This window comes from Salmo trutta, chromosome 26, assembly GCF_901001165.1.
Source record: "Salmo trutta chromosome 26, fSalTru1.1, whole genome shotgun sequence".
Lineage (NCBI taxonomy): Eukaryota > Metazoa > Chordata > Actinopteri > Salmoniformes > Salmonidae > Salmo > Salmo trutta.
Window position 1 is genome coordinate 6321038 of NC_042982.1, and position 17743 is coordinate 6338780.

At 42.1% G+C, this 17743-nt stretch overlaps 2 protein-coding genes across 2 annotated transcripts; both read right to left on the minus strand.

The window, feature by feature from the left end:
• Positions 1 to 458: 458 nt before the first annotated feature.
• mrpl28 (mitochondrial ribosomal protein L28) lies at positions 459 to 2629 on the minus strand. The gene is made up of 6 exons (XM_029714528.1): positions 2522 to 2629; positions 1885 to 2197; positions 1665 to 1817; positions 1393 to 1527; positions 1095 to 1181; positions 459 to 943 (listed from the first exon to the last, which is right to left on the minus strand). The coding sequence occupies exons 2-6, from the start codon at positions 2170 to 2172 to the stop codon at positions 848 to 850; spliced, it is 759 nt and encodes a 252-aa protein (XP_029570388.1). The 5' UTR covers positions 2173 to 2197; positions 2522 to 2629; the 3' UTR covers positions 459 to 847.
• An 8553-nt stretch (positions 2630 to 11182) lies between these two features.
• Positions 11183 to 16388, minus strand: LOC115162978 (probable zinc transporter protein DDB_G0282067). Its single transcript, XM_029714529.1, has 6 exons — positions 16197 to 16388; positions 15109 to 15192; positions 14374 to 14694; positions 13859 to 14230; positions 12002 to 12458; positions 11183 to 11896 (listed from the first exon to the last, which is right to left on the minus strand). The coding sequence occupies exons 1-6, from the start codon at positions 16378 to 16380 to the stop codon at positions 11578 to 11580; spliced, it is 1737 nt and encodes a 578-aa protein (XP_029570389.1). The 5' UTR covers positions 16381 to 16388; the 3' UTR covers positions 11183 to 11577.
• Between the last annotated feature and the right edge of the window lie 1355 nt (positions 16389 to 17743).

Genomic DNA, 17743 nt, shown 5'->3' on the forward strand with positions numbered 1-17743 from the left:
TTCGTTGTGTAGCAGGAATAAACCAGTCATGACTGAAAAGGAGAGACGTGTCCTGCAATATGATAATGATTTAGGCCTAGGCTATAAAAAAAAATAAAAGCAAAAGAAACATATTAGGATTCATGCTGCTTTCTGATCTCCTAATGTATCCGTTTTATAATTAGACCTACATATTGTTTTTATTAGCCTACCATTATTATAATACACATGAATCAAACACCTCCACTTCCTCCAAAATAACAATATTTGCTTGCAATACAACTGTTCAACCACTAGAAAATGTGAATGCGCATGGGGAAATGAAATACCTAGTCAGTTGCACAACAATGCATTCAACCAAAATGTGTCTTCTGCATATTGTATGAACTGTACCTGCGATACGCACACTTTCCCATTAAGTTCAACATTTATCAATACCAACTTTTGTGGGAAAACTGCCACAAGCAAGGTTTAGAGTATTTTTTTGTGCGCAAGCACCTTTGATAAATAAGGCTCCTGGTTGTCTTCTATCTTTCTTAAATTCTGATACTGAAAAACTGATAAACACCTCCATCTAGAGGATAAACTGGAGCATGACAGTCTAGATTAGGCATCAAATCATCAATAAAAACAGATCAAGAAATGTGAATATTTTATTCCTCAGACAAATGATATATCACTGATTAAGGAAAGTCTCACTATCAAAAAGAGGAATGGGATTATATTTACATCGTAACAACCCAGATGGAGATGTGTCCAAATTAGCTGCTGAAAAATAGAACCTGAATTAATAAGGGTCTTTCAATGGGACCAAGTGTCACTGTCAACAGGAGGAGGAGCACTGTCAGTGCTCCTCAGAAAATGACCCTTACTTCTTCTCCACCAGCTGTGGTTCAGAGAGTTTCTGGATGGCCAGCTCCTTCACCAGGTTCTCCACACAGCTCTTGAACAGAGGCTCCGGCTCCTGGGACACAAAACAATAGAGTCCAGTGAGAGAGAGTATGGGACAGAGCGGATAAAACCAAAACATTAGTCGATATCGACCGTGCATGTTTACCCTGGCAGGGTAATTACTGAGTGACACCTGTTCTTATTGACTGAAACGATGCAGTTACCTTGTGCTCCAGTTGTCTCTGTTTCTCCACGGCCTCTTCCACACTCAGGCCAACCCACTCAGCCTCCTCTGCAGGGATCTCAAACTGCTACTGGTGGCAAGGGAAGAGGGGCGAGGACAGAATGAGAGGGAGAGACAATGTAATGAGATCTTTTAACTGTCCACAAACTTTGCGCAGCACTTTCACTGACTTTATGAACTGCTGCGTCATCTCCTATAGCAACTTTGATGAACGCTCAAGACAAAAAAAAGTGTGTTAATACTTCAAACCGTCATGGTCCAAAACATAACAAACCCACTTTGTACTTGGTGTAGATCTTCTCCCTCTTGGCAGGGTCCTCTGGGTAGAGCTGGGTGTCTTTAAAGGCCAGCCTCAAGAGCATGGCCCGCCTCAGGTCCATTCCTAGCTTGGAGTTCAGGTCCTCCTTTGGTGTCTGGAAGAGAATCAATCAAGTCACTGGATGATGGAACCCATGTTAAGTGTCATCTTCTCAAAACACGGCACGTTGGAGAATTTACATATGTTCACACACTATAGCTAAAGATGACAACATGCAGCCTCCTCTCTCACCCTCAAGATGTAGAAGTCAAAGCCGTAGGCGGCATCAATGAGGTCTAGGGCGCGAGCCGTTACGGTGATGGTGAACTTGTGGTTGAGGATCTCACTGTACAACTCTCTGGTAAACAGCTGTGGCTTCCAGACTCTTTCCAGCCTGGTGGAGAGCTGAAGAGAGAGACAGTGTTAGGATACATGCTCAGATATAGAATAAAGTGTGTATGTGAATACTCACTTTGTCATTGTTGGCATATCTGAAGCCTGATATCCATCCCTCGCCTCCCCATAGGCCATCCTGGGACTCTGGGGGGTAGTAGATGGGGATGGGGACGTCTTGTACCCGCTCCTTGTGCCCTGTTTTAGGGTTGGCCCTGTACTTGACTCCCAGGGCCTTCCAGTGGACCGGGGTGGGCTGCGTGGTCTCCTCCAGAGAGCAGAGGTAGTGTTTGGGGAGGCGGGCATAGATCCCCTGCTTCAGTTTCATGGCTTCCCAGATTTTTGGGGGGTACTTGTGGAGAGGCATGGTCTGAGCTGGTGTTGACACACGCCTAGTTGGGGAAACATAAAAATACCATAGGGCAAAGATTAGTCTTATTTACAGTTCCTTTCTTATTTCGTTAAAGGAATATCGTTGCATTTAAATGTGCTTGTGTTAAACTCATTGCTAGACAACTGCAAGGTAAGGTCGGTGTAGCTAGCTAATTTAGCTATCTATGTTGCTGCTGTATTGTCCGGCAGTCAACGGCGAACAATACCGCACGTTGGGATCACTAAACTAGCTAGCTAGATAGGACAGCAATGAAGCCATTTATAATATACTTCCAAAATTGTTGCCAAATACTACTTTCTACTCAGCTCAAATAGCAATTTACCTTTGAATTGGATAAGCGACAAATTACACCATCAGATGAAGCTTATTTCTCTCCACGTTACTTCATAATCAAGGACATGCACACATTTCCGTAAAAGATGGTCCCGCCTACTCTAAGAAGAACATTGATTGGTTAAGAAAAAATACGTTGACGTGGTGGTGATTGGTTTATCGGGCTTGCCAGTCATTATGTACATCCGGTCTGGTTCGTTGAAGGATGCATACAATGTGGGCTGCGGCGCGCGCAGCATCTGACTTTTGATTGACCGGTCATCTCATTTTAGTAATTTAGCAGAAGCAGTCAAGTGCTTTGCTCAAGGGTCGGGGATTCGAACCCACGGCCTTTCAGTAACGGGCCGAACGCTCTAATGTAAACCGCTAGGCTACTTTTCATCATCAATACCAAATTGTATTAGAAAGCATGACTCAAATATATCAGAAAGAATAGACTAGGTTAAAATAAAACCTTCCAACAAGAGCAGACGTGAAGAATCAACAACTATAGCCATTTAATTTCAAGAGCACTATCAGAAACTGATTTTTGATGTTGCGTAGAATTCTCTATTAGCGAATTTACAATGAATATTATAGGTAAGGGACCCTCAGAATTTACGCCCGAAAGGTGGAATTGAACCACTCTGCCGCTAAGCAGCTACAGGTTTGAAGCCTGCACCTCGGACCACCGAGGCTCATCCGGGCATTTAATAGTGAGTTTCCAATGACAATTTATACCTGACAGTGTACATAAGTGTTTCAGTCTCGGTGACCAGATTTGGTGGCGAAAGCAACCATGCTATTTAGTATAAGGAATGTAAGCATTTGCTACATTGAAAATAACAAGCGTTTTATTGACTCTATAATGAAAGAAATACAAATATTAAACGAAATTTGTTGTTAAAGGAGGGCTTTTCGAAATAATGCAAAATAGCTCAGATTTTATTGGCTGGTTGATAACATAAGGGGTGGAGTTTCTATAGTCTGTATCAAGGGTCACCGTCAAATAATGTCTGATCCCTGGCTCTGACCCAACTCCCCAAGGGTGTCTCATGTGTGAAATAGGACCAATGTAAGCACCCACCTAATTATCTTACTTTATTATCTCTGTAGAGAGGTATCTTAGGCAAAATACTGTAAATGTAGGCCTATTTACTGCATGTGGTTGGCAGGACACTGAAGGTAGAATTGCCCACCATAAAGAGAAATTATGACAAAATGCACGAGTGGTTGCAGCAGTCTAAGGCACTGCATCTCAGTGTTAGAGGTGTCACTACAGTCCCTGGTTTGAATCCAGGCTGTATCATATCCGGCTGTGATTGGGAGTCCCATACGGCGCCGCACAATTTGCCAAGCCTCGTCCAGGTTTGGCCGGGGTAGGCCATCATTGTAAATAAGAATTTGTTCTTAACTGACTTGCCTAGTTAAATAAAGGTTACATTTTAATAAAATAAAAAAATAAAATACATTAGGCTATGTAATCAGTGTCTCTAACGTAGGAAGAACATGACTTTTGTTTTGTCATTTGTGGGTTCATTCATTTCAGACATGTTTTGTGCACAAAGGAAGCAGAATGTCTTTGGTTAAAATAATTTTATTCCAGCGCTTTCGGTGAAGATTGGCACACAACCTTATAAAAGCAATCCAAATGATATTTCAGGATCACGCATGTACTGTATATTTGTATATACTAAAACAGGGGTTCACAAACTGATTTGGCCCGCCACCACCCCATTTTGATTCTTGTGACCCCAACAATGTGAAAGAACCAATTTTTACTCTTTTATTTGGGGCTATGGCAGTCAATCGAAAAACATTTTAACATTATTTCTGATTGTCTTCTCAACTCACCATCACATACTTTTTAATGTGGGGCTATGTTAGTCAATTGCAATTTAGTCTGACATACGGTCTCTTCTCTCACCACCATCAATAAGATGGGTATGTCGCGTTGGAGCATCTTATGCCGCGTTCAAACCTACTGGGAACTCGGAACTGGGAATTAAGAAATACATCTCTGACTTCCAACTTCAGCGCATTCAAAACAACGGGGAATTCTGAAAAAAAACAAGCTCCGACTGGGGAAAATCATTTTGAACGTCATCCAACTCTGAATACCAACTTGGAAAGTCAGAGCTCCAGAAAGATGCCCAACTTCCCAAGTTGGAATTGAGAGTTGGATGAAGTTCAAAATGATTCAATATGTATTTTCCCAGTCGGAGCTCGTTTTTTCAGAGTTCCCAGTTGTCTTGAACTCACTGAAGTCTGTTCCCAGTTCCAACCTCCAGTTGTTTTGAACGCGGCAGAAGTAATGCTGGATTGACAGCATGGCCAATGTATTCAAACTTTTCTGGCCCATGGTGTTGAATGCTGCGGTATATCTCCAAGTTTTGTGCTCAGCTCTTTTGCCGCCAGTTGCTCTCGGTGTATCATATGGCAGAGGGAAACACATTTATAAATAGAGTGCAGAAGCCTGCCCACTGTCCCACCATAGATGGTGCCCCAACTGTGCAAAAGCCACCATACAGTAAAATCCCTGGGGAAGCCAGGCCAGAAAATAATGCCATATTACAACTTATGTGTTGTGAAAATTGCATTGCTTGCTCTGTAACCTGTTAGTTCATATGCCTTGCGACTGTGATATATGCCTAAGGCCGAGACAATAAGAAGACACAATGGCAGAATAAATTCAACCACACCTTTGTTACATCACAAAACCGGAGAGCAACCTCTGTCTGGTGAAATCCACAAAACATATTGCATGTAACAAACAGTTACATGACCTACACTATAGCACGATCAAGAAAGTTCAAGGTCAAGAAAGTTCAAGGTCAAGAAAGTATTGATTTAGAACCATGGAGAGTTACTGCAAGTCCCAAAGAAAACAGGAGCTGCCTCCAATATTCCAGCACCATTTCAACTTCAACATTTCAACAACATCAAATCAACTATGCTTAGTGTAAATACAGTGACAACTAAAAGATACCTAAAACAATTTGGTCCAATCAACGTAAATGAAATATAATGTGTCTGTCCATGGTTCTGATTTGTGCGTGTGTTCATGCAAGTAGAAAAACCTGTTGACTCACCCTACTTGCAGAGAAAAGCCAATGCTATCCTCCTCTCTTTTATGCGGATGAAAAAGTGTATGACTCTGTCATAGAGTACAAGCTTTTATTTGTTGTTGTCCTAGCCTACCTGGCTAAAATGTTTGCTCGTTAGCCTAACTTCCTTTCATGGGCAACGTTAACTAATTAACATTAGCCTTCTACATCTAACTACATACATATTGAACTTCCATCCTCTCAGTCCAGGGGCACAATGCACTTTATGGTTGGGTCAGAATAGCCTTTATAATCATTGGCCAGTACAGAGAATTAAGTAAAAGCAAAAGTACAAACAACAACACAACGAGATGCAACAATTAAATTTGTCTCAATTGAAGTTGTTTCTATCGATTACGTATTTATGTGTTAGGAGTGAAGCCATATCCAAACTGGCTTCCCTTGACACTTTCTTTTGGTGCACCAGGACCATTCACAGTTGAGCTGACTCAGTTTAGTTCAACACTGATTGGCTATTATTTTATACTTTTTTTATTAAGTTAGGCCAACTGCTCACTGGCTACCCTTGCATTCAATGCTATGGGTGCCAACAATGTCATACTCGTTATGACCAGACTGCATCAGATAGATGGCCTACACATACGGAGACAGAGGGGCGCTGTTTCGCTTGCTTGGATGCTTTCTCCAGTGAGATACAGTCAGTCTCTTGCGAATTGAAGGAAAATTATGAAAACACAGATTAAATATACTTTTATTAAAAAAAATTATTGGTCAATCTTTTGTGGAAGCCTGGCTTCCCTTGGCAACTATGAATACACACTGCTGGTTATCTGAACAGATGGTTACAGTGTTTTCATAACATTGTTGAACAAGTTTAGAAGTTATTTGTTCTTTGTATCCATAGAGCCAGTTATTTTTTCCTATAGTCATTTCCTATACTCATTCAGAATGCCTGAAGCTTTACCATTTATTTTATCACTTTAGTACTATATTCACAAGTATGTGGTACAATTTCACAACTCTTAGTATAAAACTTAAAACAGAGCATAAAAAAAACTTTAAGCATATTTAATTGAATAAGTACACAACACAAAATCGCAGAGTAACTTTTTTCACCAAACCTAATCAGTGTTTCATCTAGAAATAACTTTCATATAAAGTAATTTCCTTTCACAATGCAATACTCACAATACTTTTCATATGATTCTCTTCTCATTTGTTTAAATACATTTGCCCATCACTGAGCTTGATGGTTAACCACTTAACTGTTTGGTAAACCTATAGATTTTAAACTGGTTTGTCTACTATATATGGCTTTTGAGAACTACAGAAATAAAATGTGTGTAAAGTATAAACATCTAAATTACATGTATGATGCATGATAACCATACATAATGACTACTCGTTATTGCTAATTGATTTCAACATGGAGCAGGGTAGACAGCAAGAGAGAGGAAGAAATCAAAGAGTTCGTGGACATGGGGCCGCCAGAGAGGTGGGCATGGGCTCTGTCAAAGAGGTGGACATCAGAGAGAGGGAGGCAGACGGCAGGGAACTGTTGTGTCTAGTGAAGTCCGGGCCATCGTCGTTGACCATGTGGTAAACAGAGGCTTTACCATGGCAGAGGCTGCAGATTAGTTCAGCCCAATCTGAAAAGATCAACTGTCAATTCGAGTATGAGAACATTTCACCAAGAAAACCGGAAAGTCTGCAGGATATGCACTATGCTTTACTAATTAATGTACAGTAAATTACATATTGTAATGCATGTAAATTCACAAAACATGTTACAGTATTCTTACCAGTGGAGGCTCCTCAGAGGAGGAAGGGGAGTACCGTCCTCCTCAGTGAGTTTCATAAAAATGAAAATTGTTTAACATTTCAAAAGTTAACATTTTTGGATAAAACTATTCTAAATATAAACATGTCACCAAATAGTTTATTAAAACACACTATTTTGCAATGAAGGTCTACAGTAGCATCAACCGCACTCTATAGGGTAGCACCGTGGTATAGCCGGAGGAAAACTAGCTTCTGTCCTCCTCTGGGTGCATTGACTTCAGTACAAAACCTAGGAGGCTCGTGGTTCTCACCCCCTTCCAAAGTCTTACACAGTAATTATGACAACTTCCGGAGAACGTCTTCCAACCTATCAGAGCTCTTGCAGCATGAACTGACATGTTGTCCACCGAATCAAAGGATCAGATTATTAATCTAGTACTGAAAGCATAAACTACAGCTAGCTAGCATTGCAGTGCATAACATGTGGTGAGTAGCTGACTCAAAGAGAGAGAAAAACAATAGTTTAACCGTTTTTAACAAATTCATTTCTTACAAAATGGAGGACAAGCAAGACAGTGATAGAGAGAGAGAATTTGAAATTATGACTTGTTTCAGGAAACTAGGCATATGTCAGTGTCACTACTCCACAGGTGAGCCATTTGAACGTAAACAATTTTTTTTAATCAAAATGCATTTTTGGGGCAGAAATGCCTTCTGAAACAAGTGAACTTTAATGTGACTTAATAACAAACTTGTATGTAAATACAAATAAAATTGTTAAATTACGAGGCTAGTTGGTTTAGCCACAGAAAAAGCAACCTTCCCGCTGGACATGTCGAAAGATGAGTTTGGATTGGTCTGCTATATAGCACACTTCTGTCTATTTGAGCTGGTCAGTATGTGAAGGTAATCCTGTCTAATCCGGCTTTTAAAAAATATATATCTCGTAGTAGAACTGCATAAGTGTTGCTCTCCACTTTTCTGGAGGACAGTTTTGAAATCAGTGGAATTAGAGTATGATAGCTAAGGAGATGGAGAAAACACCTGTCTCCGGATTACATCTTCAAACTTAAGGCAACCATGGCATCCGTGACAGGGAGAAGCGTCCATCCATGATGTAAAAGGTAAGATAGTCTAGCTAGCTACATTTTCAGATATTACACGTTTCTAATTTTGACAGAATGTTATGTGTATGATCTTATTTTTCGTATCTCAGAGCCATTTGCGTTGCTAATTATAGCCTAATGTTATCTAGCTAACATTGAACCTGGTTGGTTAGCTACCTGCAGATTCATGCAGGGTAGTAACGTCATGAGTTGGGATTGTGGTTCATTGTTTAGCTAGCTAGCTACAAGACTCCACTATGCAAGTAACCATTTCAATAGAATGTCACTGCGACAACTGTTGATAGACGTAGCTGGTAAATTAGCTCTGGCTATCTACTCTGATGTCAGAGCACTCTTGTCTGAGTGTGCCAGAGCGCAGAATAACTGATGAATTTACGAACACAACATCCGTTGAATATGGCCGGTGTCAGTAAACGTTGGGAAAAAAGTGTAAATTGTTGCCAGCAGCACAGTTACAGTCACCAATGCTCTGGATAACATAAAAACAGCCTAACCAGCTCTGCTAGGGTGAGTAAAATGGTCAGTGAGCTGTTCTCTCCTTTGTGTCTGGAAGTAGCTAGCAAGCTAGCCAACGTTAACCAGTTAGCTTGGGCGCTTGACTGCTGTTGTTAGGGCAGAACGCTCGGATCAAACCTTAAAGAGATGGGTGGGGCTAAAGCTTAAGAGGGTGTGAACGATCCTGAATGGGTGTAGACAAAGAATAGCTCTCCAGTAGGTACCAAAACATTCAAAGGCCATTTTCTCAAAAGTGAGGTTACAAGTTTATCAATTTTCAAAGCAGAATTACTTTCCAATTGTTCCTCAAATGCAGTGTATGATATACAATTGTATAGTTCTGTGTCTGCTTTAATCCAATGTAAAAAACACAATTTCAAATTTTGCTACATAAAAACTAATCAAGGCGGTCGGTCACAATATGTTTGACTTTCAGTCTCACTTACAGTACTCAGCTAGCAAATGCAGCTAGCTAGTTTAGCCTACTCAAACACCTTGCTCAAACAGAAGGATGCTATGTTAGCTAGCTCTTCCAACTCAAGGTAAGCTTTTGGTTTGACAAATGTATTGCCACCGGGGCCTGCCGGTGTACGTGTTAAACTGCATACTGACTGTACACTATAATGTTACTGCATGATTGTAGCGGGTTTACTAACGTGTTAGTTCTATTAGCTATGTTGACTATGATGTTACTTTAGCAAATATGGTGACAACAATGTAGCCTGTGTATAGTGGTTATGATATTGTTTGGCTTGGAAAGGTTTTTTCGCCTGGTCACATATAGCTGATGTGTTGTACACTGAAGTCCACAAGCAAAGGGAAAAGGTGAGAAGAGGAGAGCGCATAGATGCGAGAAGGAATACAACGTGGCTGCTATGAAAGTGAACTGTGTTTACTCATGATCAGGGGTGTATTCATTCTGCCGATTCTTTTTTAAATACATTTCTTGAATGGAAGCAAACAAAACGGGGTTAAACATACCTGAATTTGTCCAATAGAAACTCTCGTTTGCAACTGTTGGACTAATGGTAACACCCTATGGTAGTATTAGCCATGGATGAGGCATGCGACATCAATACAGACCAATGTCAAGCTTGGATTCGCCATGCCAAAAGGTTTTTCCCACGGTGCATGAAGAATGAGGACATTCACTGTGATGTGGATGATAATTTATGGCTAAATGCTCAAGACAGGCTTGATGCAAATGAATGTGTGCTAAACGTTATGTTTCATTTTCATTCATTTAATTTGTTTCATTTAATTTCTTACATTTGATTACAGATAGTACACCTATGTTGGTTTTATATATATATATTCTTTTTTTGCAATAATGATTGTAGAGGATGTCTTCATTGATCACACCTTCGATTACACATTGGATAGATACTGTATTACGGAAATGATAGATTTTTTGTCAATTTTGTTGGGTAATGTAAGTGTATTGCCTTATGTGAAAACGGTGTAATCTACTGTAATTTACACTACTGTAGCATATTACTTTCAGCACTTCTAAGGGCGATTTGAAACATGTATCTTGCATTGCTTGCTATTGGATTAGCTCGTAGTTAAAACGACTACATTGAAAAGATGTTGTGTTTTGGTGATTAAACCAATGTACTCATTACATTTCCAAAGTGATAAAAAAACGAACAGTACTTAAAGCTGTGTGTGAGTGTGTGTTTGTGAGTGTGTGCAATTGTTAAACTTCAATAACATTGATAAGAGGGAGTACTTAAACATACTCGAAGGCCTACTTAAACATTAGGAGCTTGCTGTATGTTTCCGTGACTTTTGTTGTTTATGGTGAAAATACTAGAAAAAAATTCTGGTGGCGATAATGTTGTGTTTCCGTCCCTTACAATCAATGCTTGTAACTCAATGCGTTGGCTTTTAAATATATCTATTTTTCTATAGGGCCAAATATGAGCAAATTCTAAAATGGAGATTAATCATGATTAACTAATGCCATTAACTCGATTAATTACTGTGATCGTTTGACAGCACCTAAACGTTCAATGTACACAAAATGTGAATGATAAGACATAAAACTATGTCATCAATGCGCAATAATGGAAGTGAAAATATGTTTGAAATGGCATTATTGAAAAAATTCCTCATTTGGTGAGTGACTTGGCTTACAACCTACTGTGTCTTTGGTATGGCACCGTGTTAATACAATGAAATACAATACCAGCATAATGATGTAGTACATGTACAGATTATACATTATATACAGTAAACATATAGGCACTTTCTGAGTACCCATAGGAATGATGTTAACTTTCCCACCCCATCCCAAAACACACACACAAGCATGATGACTACTGTGATTTCTAGTCTTTACCTGAGAGCCTAATTCTTACATTAGGCTATCTAGCACTCTCAAATTACCTCAATGACATGGGGACAAAGTCTTTCAGAAAATTCTGACTATAATAATATATTATATTCATTCCCCAGGCTGCATCTTAATTTCCCAAAGTGGTTTACTCCCCATCAGTCCTCTACATCTCACATCACATTCATATGAAGGAAAGAAGGCAAGGATCCCACACTTCATTACTGAGATACATCCTAGGGCAAAGGTCCTTCCCTCAAAGAAAGGCGTTCTCTATGATCAACACGTGAGGCTCCTCAGTTTCCCCAGCAGGGGGTGCCAGTGGCTCTGCAGACCCTTCCTCCAGAGGAGCACAGCACATCTTCCCAGCACAGCCCTTCCCACAGGCCAGGCTGCAGGCCAGGTGTGAGAGCAGTGGGGGAATCTCCCTATGGATGATGGTGGGGTTGGTGTTGTTGTTATCCAGGTTGCCGCTGGCTGTGGGAGTGGAGAGGAGGAACTCTGGTTGTACGGTGCAGCTGCTCACACCTACACTCTGTAGCACCTTGGTGACCCCCGACAACAGATCACCACACCTGTGGGAATAGATGCATATTGAGGTAACTGTATTACGGACCTTCCAACACCATCTCCCCAACATCAACATTCATTGTTTTGTACTATAAAAACAGATAAAAAACCTGTGTATCTGGAACCCAGCGTGGCAGTGGACATGTACAGACGCCACCAGGCAGCTCTCTGTCAGCTGCCACACATGGAGGTCGTGCACCGCCTGCACCCCTGGCACACTGGCGATCCGCCGGCCCAGATCAGACACACACACCTGGGATGGGCTGGCCTGGAGCAGCAGCCAACCGTAACGGCACACCTGGGGCAGAGCGGTGGCCAGCAGCACCACCACAGCCACCATGGAGAAGCCAGGGTCCAGGTAGATGAAGGGGCCACAGGTCCCAGAGCCATGCAGGCAGTCTGGGTCCAGGAGTAGCAGGGTAAGCCCGTTGGTGAGGGCCAGGATGGAGCCCAGCAGTGCCTGGGTGAGGGTGATGAGGGATGGGAGAAAGGCGGGAATTTGGACCCTGAGCCTTGTGGGGCTTTCTGACTTTAGGGCTGAGGCTGTGGTGGGGTCTGTCTGATTATCTGAGGAGACAGGATAAAAAGGGGGTAAGGCAGGAAGAACTGGACAACACTGAAATAATTAGTTTGTCTGCCACCCATTAAATGGCTTAAAATTATTAGTATAAAAAAATAAAAAAATGTCTCAGTTTCACTTAGAGATTTCACTTTTGTATACCCAGTACCCAGTAGTTCTGAAAGTAGTGTTCACGAGCCAAAAATGTGCAGATATGTGCGCCACGTCATTGCTCTCTCTGTTGTGCGTGTGCATCATGTGCATCTTGCTAGCTGTCACTCATATGGCAAAAGCTCATTGGTTGAACTCAAATTAGTGGGGGGCTGGCCCAGGTGGGGGAGAATGGTGCAGCACAGCTTCCAGAAAAAAATTGCTTTCAAACTAGGGATTTTGTGCCTAATTGAGGTAAAACAGTCATTCTGCTCATAGATTATGCATGTATGAACTACACATTGATATTTCCAGCCCACTACTAAAAATAATACTTAGCCAAAGTTGTGGACCATGTCTCTAAAGTCAAAAGGTTTGACAGCAATGTCATAAAATTAAAGTCAGTTGGGAACAGGTCTTTGATGTCCCAATACCTTGGCAACGGATCTATTAACTGATATGTAAAACAACAATTGACACACATTGTCTGACCGGTGCAGCCTTGAGGAAACATAATCAATAGAACATATTCTAGCACTGTCCATCGGTGGCTGGCTTTTGGAATCAGGTCCAGGAATGAATATGTCATAATATCAGGGTTCAGATGGACTAAAATATTGTTGGGGGATCTGTCAAAGGGTAATACCATTGTAGTCTTGGGTAAAGTATTTATTTTATAGGGCAATATCGGTAGAAATGTTACAAATAGGGAGGTTCAGGACCATCGTAAGACGTCACAGTAAAATGGAGGGATGTATTGCAAAAGGAAATAGCAAAATGGTAATATACTTGGAAAGATGGGTTAATCTGTGGACATCAGTTCAAATCAGAATTAATGGTGGATTGGCCGCTGTGAATGAAAATCCAGCATTTGCAGAAAGAGGAAATTAGGGACATACAAGTATGTATAATCCTTTAACTACATGTACCGTACATGAGTGAAAATAGCTGTAAGTAGCAGTACAAGTATTGTTGCATGTTAGTTTACTCCAATCAGGGGAGGAGTGTAGGGTTAAATAAAACCATACTAAAGGGGATTAGAAATGATGCAAACAATTAAATTGATAGAACCCAAAATCTATCTGCAATATTAAAGCTGATCTACACCCTAGTTCTCCTTTTGATTTGTAGTTCAAATTCCAGACTAGGACGGATAAGACCACAAAATCCAACATCCTCCCCAAGCATAGAAATGACTCATCTACCAAATACCGAAATGTACTGTGAAGACCAAAGACAGGAAGATAACATTTCTCACCTCTGTGTCCCACACACTTAGACACCTCAGAGTTGGGGTAGTTTGGATAACAGCCACTGGCCTCTGGATGTGGGGAGTTGTTTGGTGTCTCTGAAGTTCTGCAGTCTGCAGGGAGTGTGTGTGAGTCTGCAGGGAGTGTGTGTGCTCCGTGACAGTGGTCTGAAAGGGGCCCCCGAGGGGCCACGGTATGGAGTGGGGATGTCTGGGGTGGGTGCTGAGAGTCACTGTCAGGGTTCAGGACACTGGAGGTCCCAGGGTTACAGAGTACAAGTGTTCCATCTTGGAAGGCACCATCCAGAGATGTAGGGAGGTTACTGAGGTCATTCTCTCCCCCCAATCCAGTGCTGTATTTGGTCTGGACCTTGGCCTTGACTGTAGTGTGTTGGAGAGAAGGAATGAAAAACAAACAGATGCTCATTGCTTATATTCTAGTTAACCTACTAGAATAATGCAGAACTTGTACACAATTCCCTCCCACACTGACATTAATAATAAAAGCAAAGAATGCACTGTGCCTTTTCCATTCACACCAAGGACAGAGCTCTCCTCCCCCTCCCAGGCAGCTCTAGTCTTGGTCCCTAGCCAGCTGCCCCAGTTGAGCCCCAGCACCAGGAGGTTGTAGAGCAGGCTAACAGCCCCCATCACCGTGGCCAAAAGAGGGCGCAGTATAGGGTGGGGCTGCAGGGTGTGGCTGAGGATATCCAGAGAGACAGAGACACACAGGGCAGCCAGCAGGAGAGCTGAGATCAGAGCCCCCAGGGGCTGGACCCTCGCTTCGCTGTAGGACAGGCCACACAGGGAGGCCTCAGGAGGGAGGCGTCGGGGAAAAGGGTTGGCTGGAACAGACAGGGTGGGATGGGGATAAGAGGTTAGCTGGTTGGACTCAGAGTGGTCAGGGGAGAAACAATGGGTGATCGTAGGGGTGAGAGGTTTGGAGGGAAACTGGGAAGTGGTGGTGAGGACAGGGGTTGAGAGGGGAGGAGAGTGACAGGGAGTTGAGCTGGAGGGGATGGGGGAGGCACAGGAGGTGGTTAGGGCATATGGGGGAGGTTTGACAGGTGACTGAGTGGGGGTGGAGGTGATGGAGGTGATGGAGGTGGAGAGAGGGGAGCCAGGTGGCGGTTTTTGGGGGCCTCTGCCCAGGGTGGGTTGAGCAAGAGGAAGAGCCATGTGCATGAGGATGAAGAGGGTGTGGAAGACGTCCACCATGGTGATTAGGGAGTTACAGAGGCGGCTGACAACAATCTCACACAGCAGGAGCAGGAAGGTCAGGACCAGCATGCATCTGTGCAGGGAACTGCCGTGGGGGAGACCCAACCTGCTCGCCATCTCACCTGTCAGAGGATACAGACACATGAAAAAAGTAACATTTCGTGCTCAATATTGATGGAGCAGCCCATCAGATGCAAGTTAATGTAATAATTGTATAGCATTTTCTATCATTGTTTACTACTGCGAAGGTTATTTGGTTACCCAAAGTACAACATACACTCTTAAAAAATGGGTTCCAAAAGGGTTCTTCGGCTGTTCCCATAGGAGATCCCTTTTGGCTTCCATGTAGAACCCTCTGTGAAAAGCGTTCCACCCGGAACCAAAAAGGGTTCTCCATTTCTCCTATGGGGGACAGCCGAATAACTCTTTTAGGTTCTAGATAGCGCCCTTTTATCTAAGACTGTACTGATAGAAACAAAGTTACAAACCAGGCAAATCCTGTAACCTTTAGTTCTAGCTAATCTGCCCAGTGCTATACATTTGATTTGAAATGTTTCGAAGGAGCTTTAGCACGTCTCTTGTTCAGTGGAATGTGTTACCTTGCAATGGTCCAAACCAAACTCAATAATACTCTAGCCTAGCTAATCCTAAAAAGTCATATAGGAATTAGTTTCACAGCATGAATAACCTGCTTGGAGCACACACACACACACACACACACACACATACACAAACACACACACACACATATATATATATATGTGTTTGTGTGTGTGTGTGTGTGTGTGTGCTCCAAGCAGGTTATTCATGCTGTGAAACTATTTCCTATATGACTTATATATATATATATATATATATATACATACACACACATTTACCATATGTCCTCTGACTGAAATACATAAATCAAAAAGTGAAAAACAATTACCGGTAGCCTAATGCAATGAGCAATGATGTGCTCTAAAATCAGAGCAATTAAAATTAGGCTAGTCTGACGCCAAAAAAAAAATCCCTGACAAATGGTTTGCCACTATCACTTTTAAATAGTGTGAATTAATATTGATATTATTGTTTTAGAGTTTCTTTACCTTTGACGCACGGTAGATCACAAGCGTCAAATAATCACCTGGTAAATGGCGGCGAGATAATACGTCCACATTTGCGCTTCTGCGCGCCGAATTAAAACGTTTCCTCATGTGTTCTGCTCCGTTATTCTCTCTCTCCTCTCTCTCTTTTTCTCTCCCACGCCCACCAAACCCCCAGGTTATAATCGCTGTCATGTGAGGGGATTCGCTCTCATCATCCTTCATTATCCCCAGTCTGCTGTCCCGTTCCCTTGTGTGGGTTAAGAGGAAAGCCCACCCACCCATTTAACCCTTTACTGCCCACACATCAAAAAAAGGTAATGCTGAGTGAAAGTAATTTAAACCTGAGCAAAGATTATACTATACTGAACAAAAATATAAACGCAACATGCAACAATTTCAACAATTTTATTTAGCACCAGGTCATATAAGGAAATCAGTCAATTAAAATTAATTAATTCGGCCCTACTCTATGGATTTCACATGACTGGGCAGGGGCCAGCCATGGGTAGGCCCACCCACTTGGGAGCCAGGCCCACCCACAGGGCAGCCAGGCCCAGCCAATCAGAATGAGTTTTTCCCCACAAAAGGGCTTTTTCACAGACAGAAATACTCCTCAGTTTCATCAGCTGTCAGGGTGGCTGGTCACAGACAATCCTGCAGGTGAACAAGCCGGACGTGGAGGTCCTGAACAGGCGTGGTTACACGTGGTCTATGGTTGTGAGGCCGGTTAAACGTACTGCCAAATTGTCTAAAACAATGTTGCAGGCGGCTTATGGTAGAGAAATTAACATTACATTCTCTGGCAACAGCTCTGGTGGACATTCCTACAGTCAGCATGCCAGTTGCACCCTCCCTCAAAACTTGAGACATCTGTGGCATTGTGTTTTGTGACAAAACTGCACATTTTAGAGTGAACTTTTGTCTACAGCATAAGGTGCACCTGTGTAAAGATCATGCTGTTTAATCAGCTTCTTGATATGACACACCTGTCAGGTGGATGGATTGTCTTGGCAAAGGAGAAATGCTCACTAACAGGGATGTAAACAAATTTGTGCACAAAACTTGAGATAAGCTTTTTGTGCGCATGGAATATTCCTGGGATCTTGTATTTCAGCTCATGAAACCAACACTTTACATGTTGCGTTTATATTTTTGTTCAGTATATATAGTATCAATAAGAATAAAGCTGTGTCATAACGTCAGGGGGAAAGTTCCTAATAATGTTATATTCATCATAAAAACTCATTGTCATACTTAACCATGCTTGAGCGACCACATCTTACTCGCCAAGACATGAGTGGAGTCTTGTGGCAACCCTCTGCTAGAGCTCTAAGTCTTGATGGTTGTGATGAGACAGAGAATAAACGATAGACACTTAAAAACATTTTTTTTTAAACCTTTATTTAACTAGGCAAGTCAGTTAAGAACAAATTCTTATTTACATTGACGGCCTACACCGGCCAAACCCGGACGACGCTGGGCCAATTGTGCGCCGCCCTATGGGACTCCCAATCACGGCCGGTTGTGATACAGCCTGGAATTGAACCAGGGTGTTTGCAGGGATGCCTCTAGCACTGAGATGCAG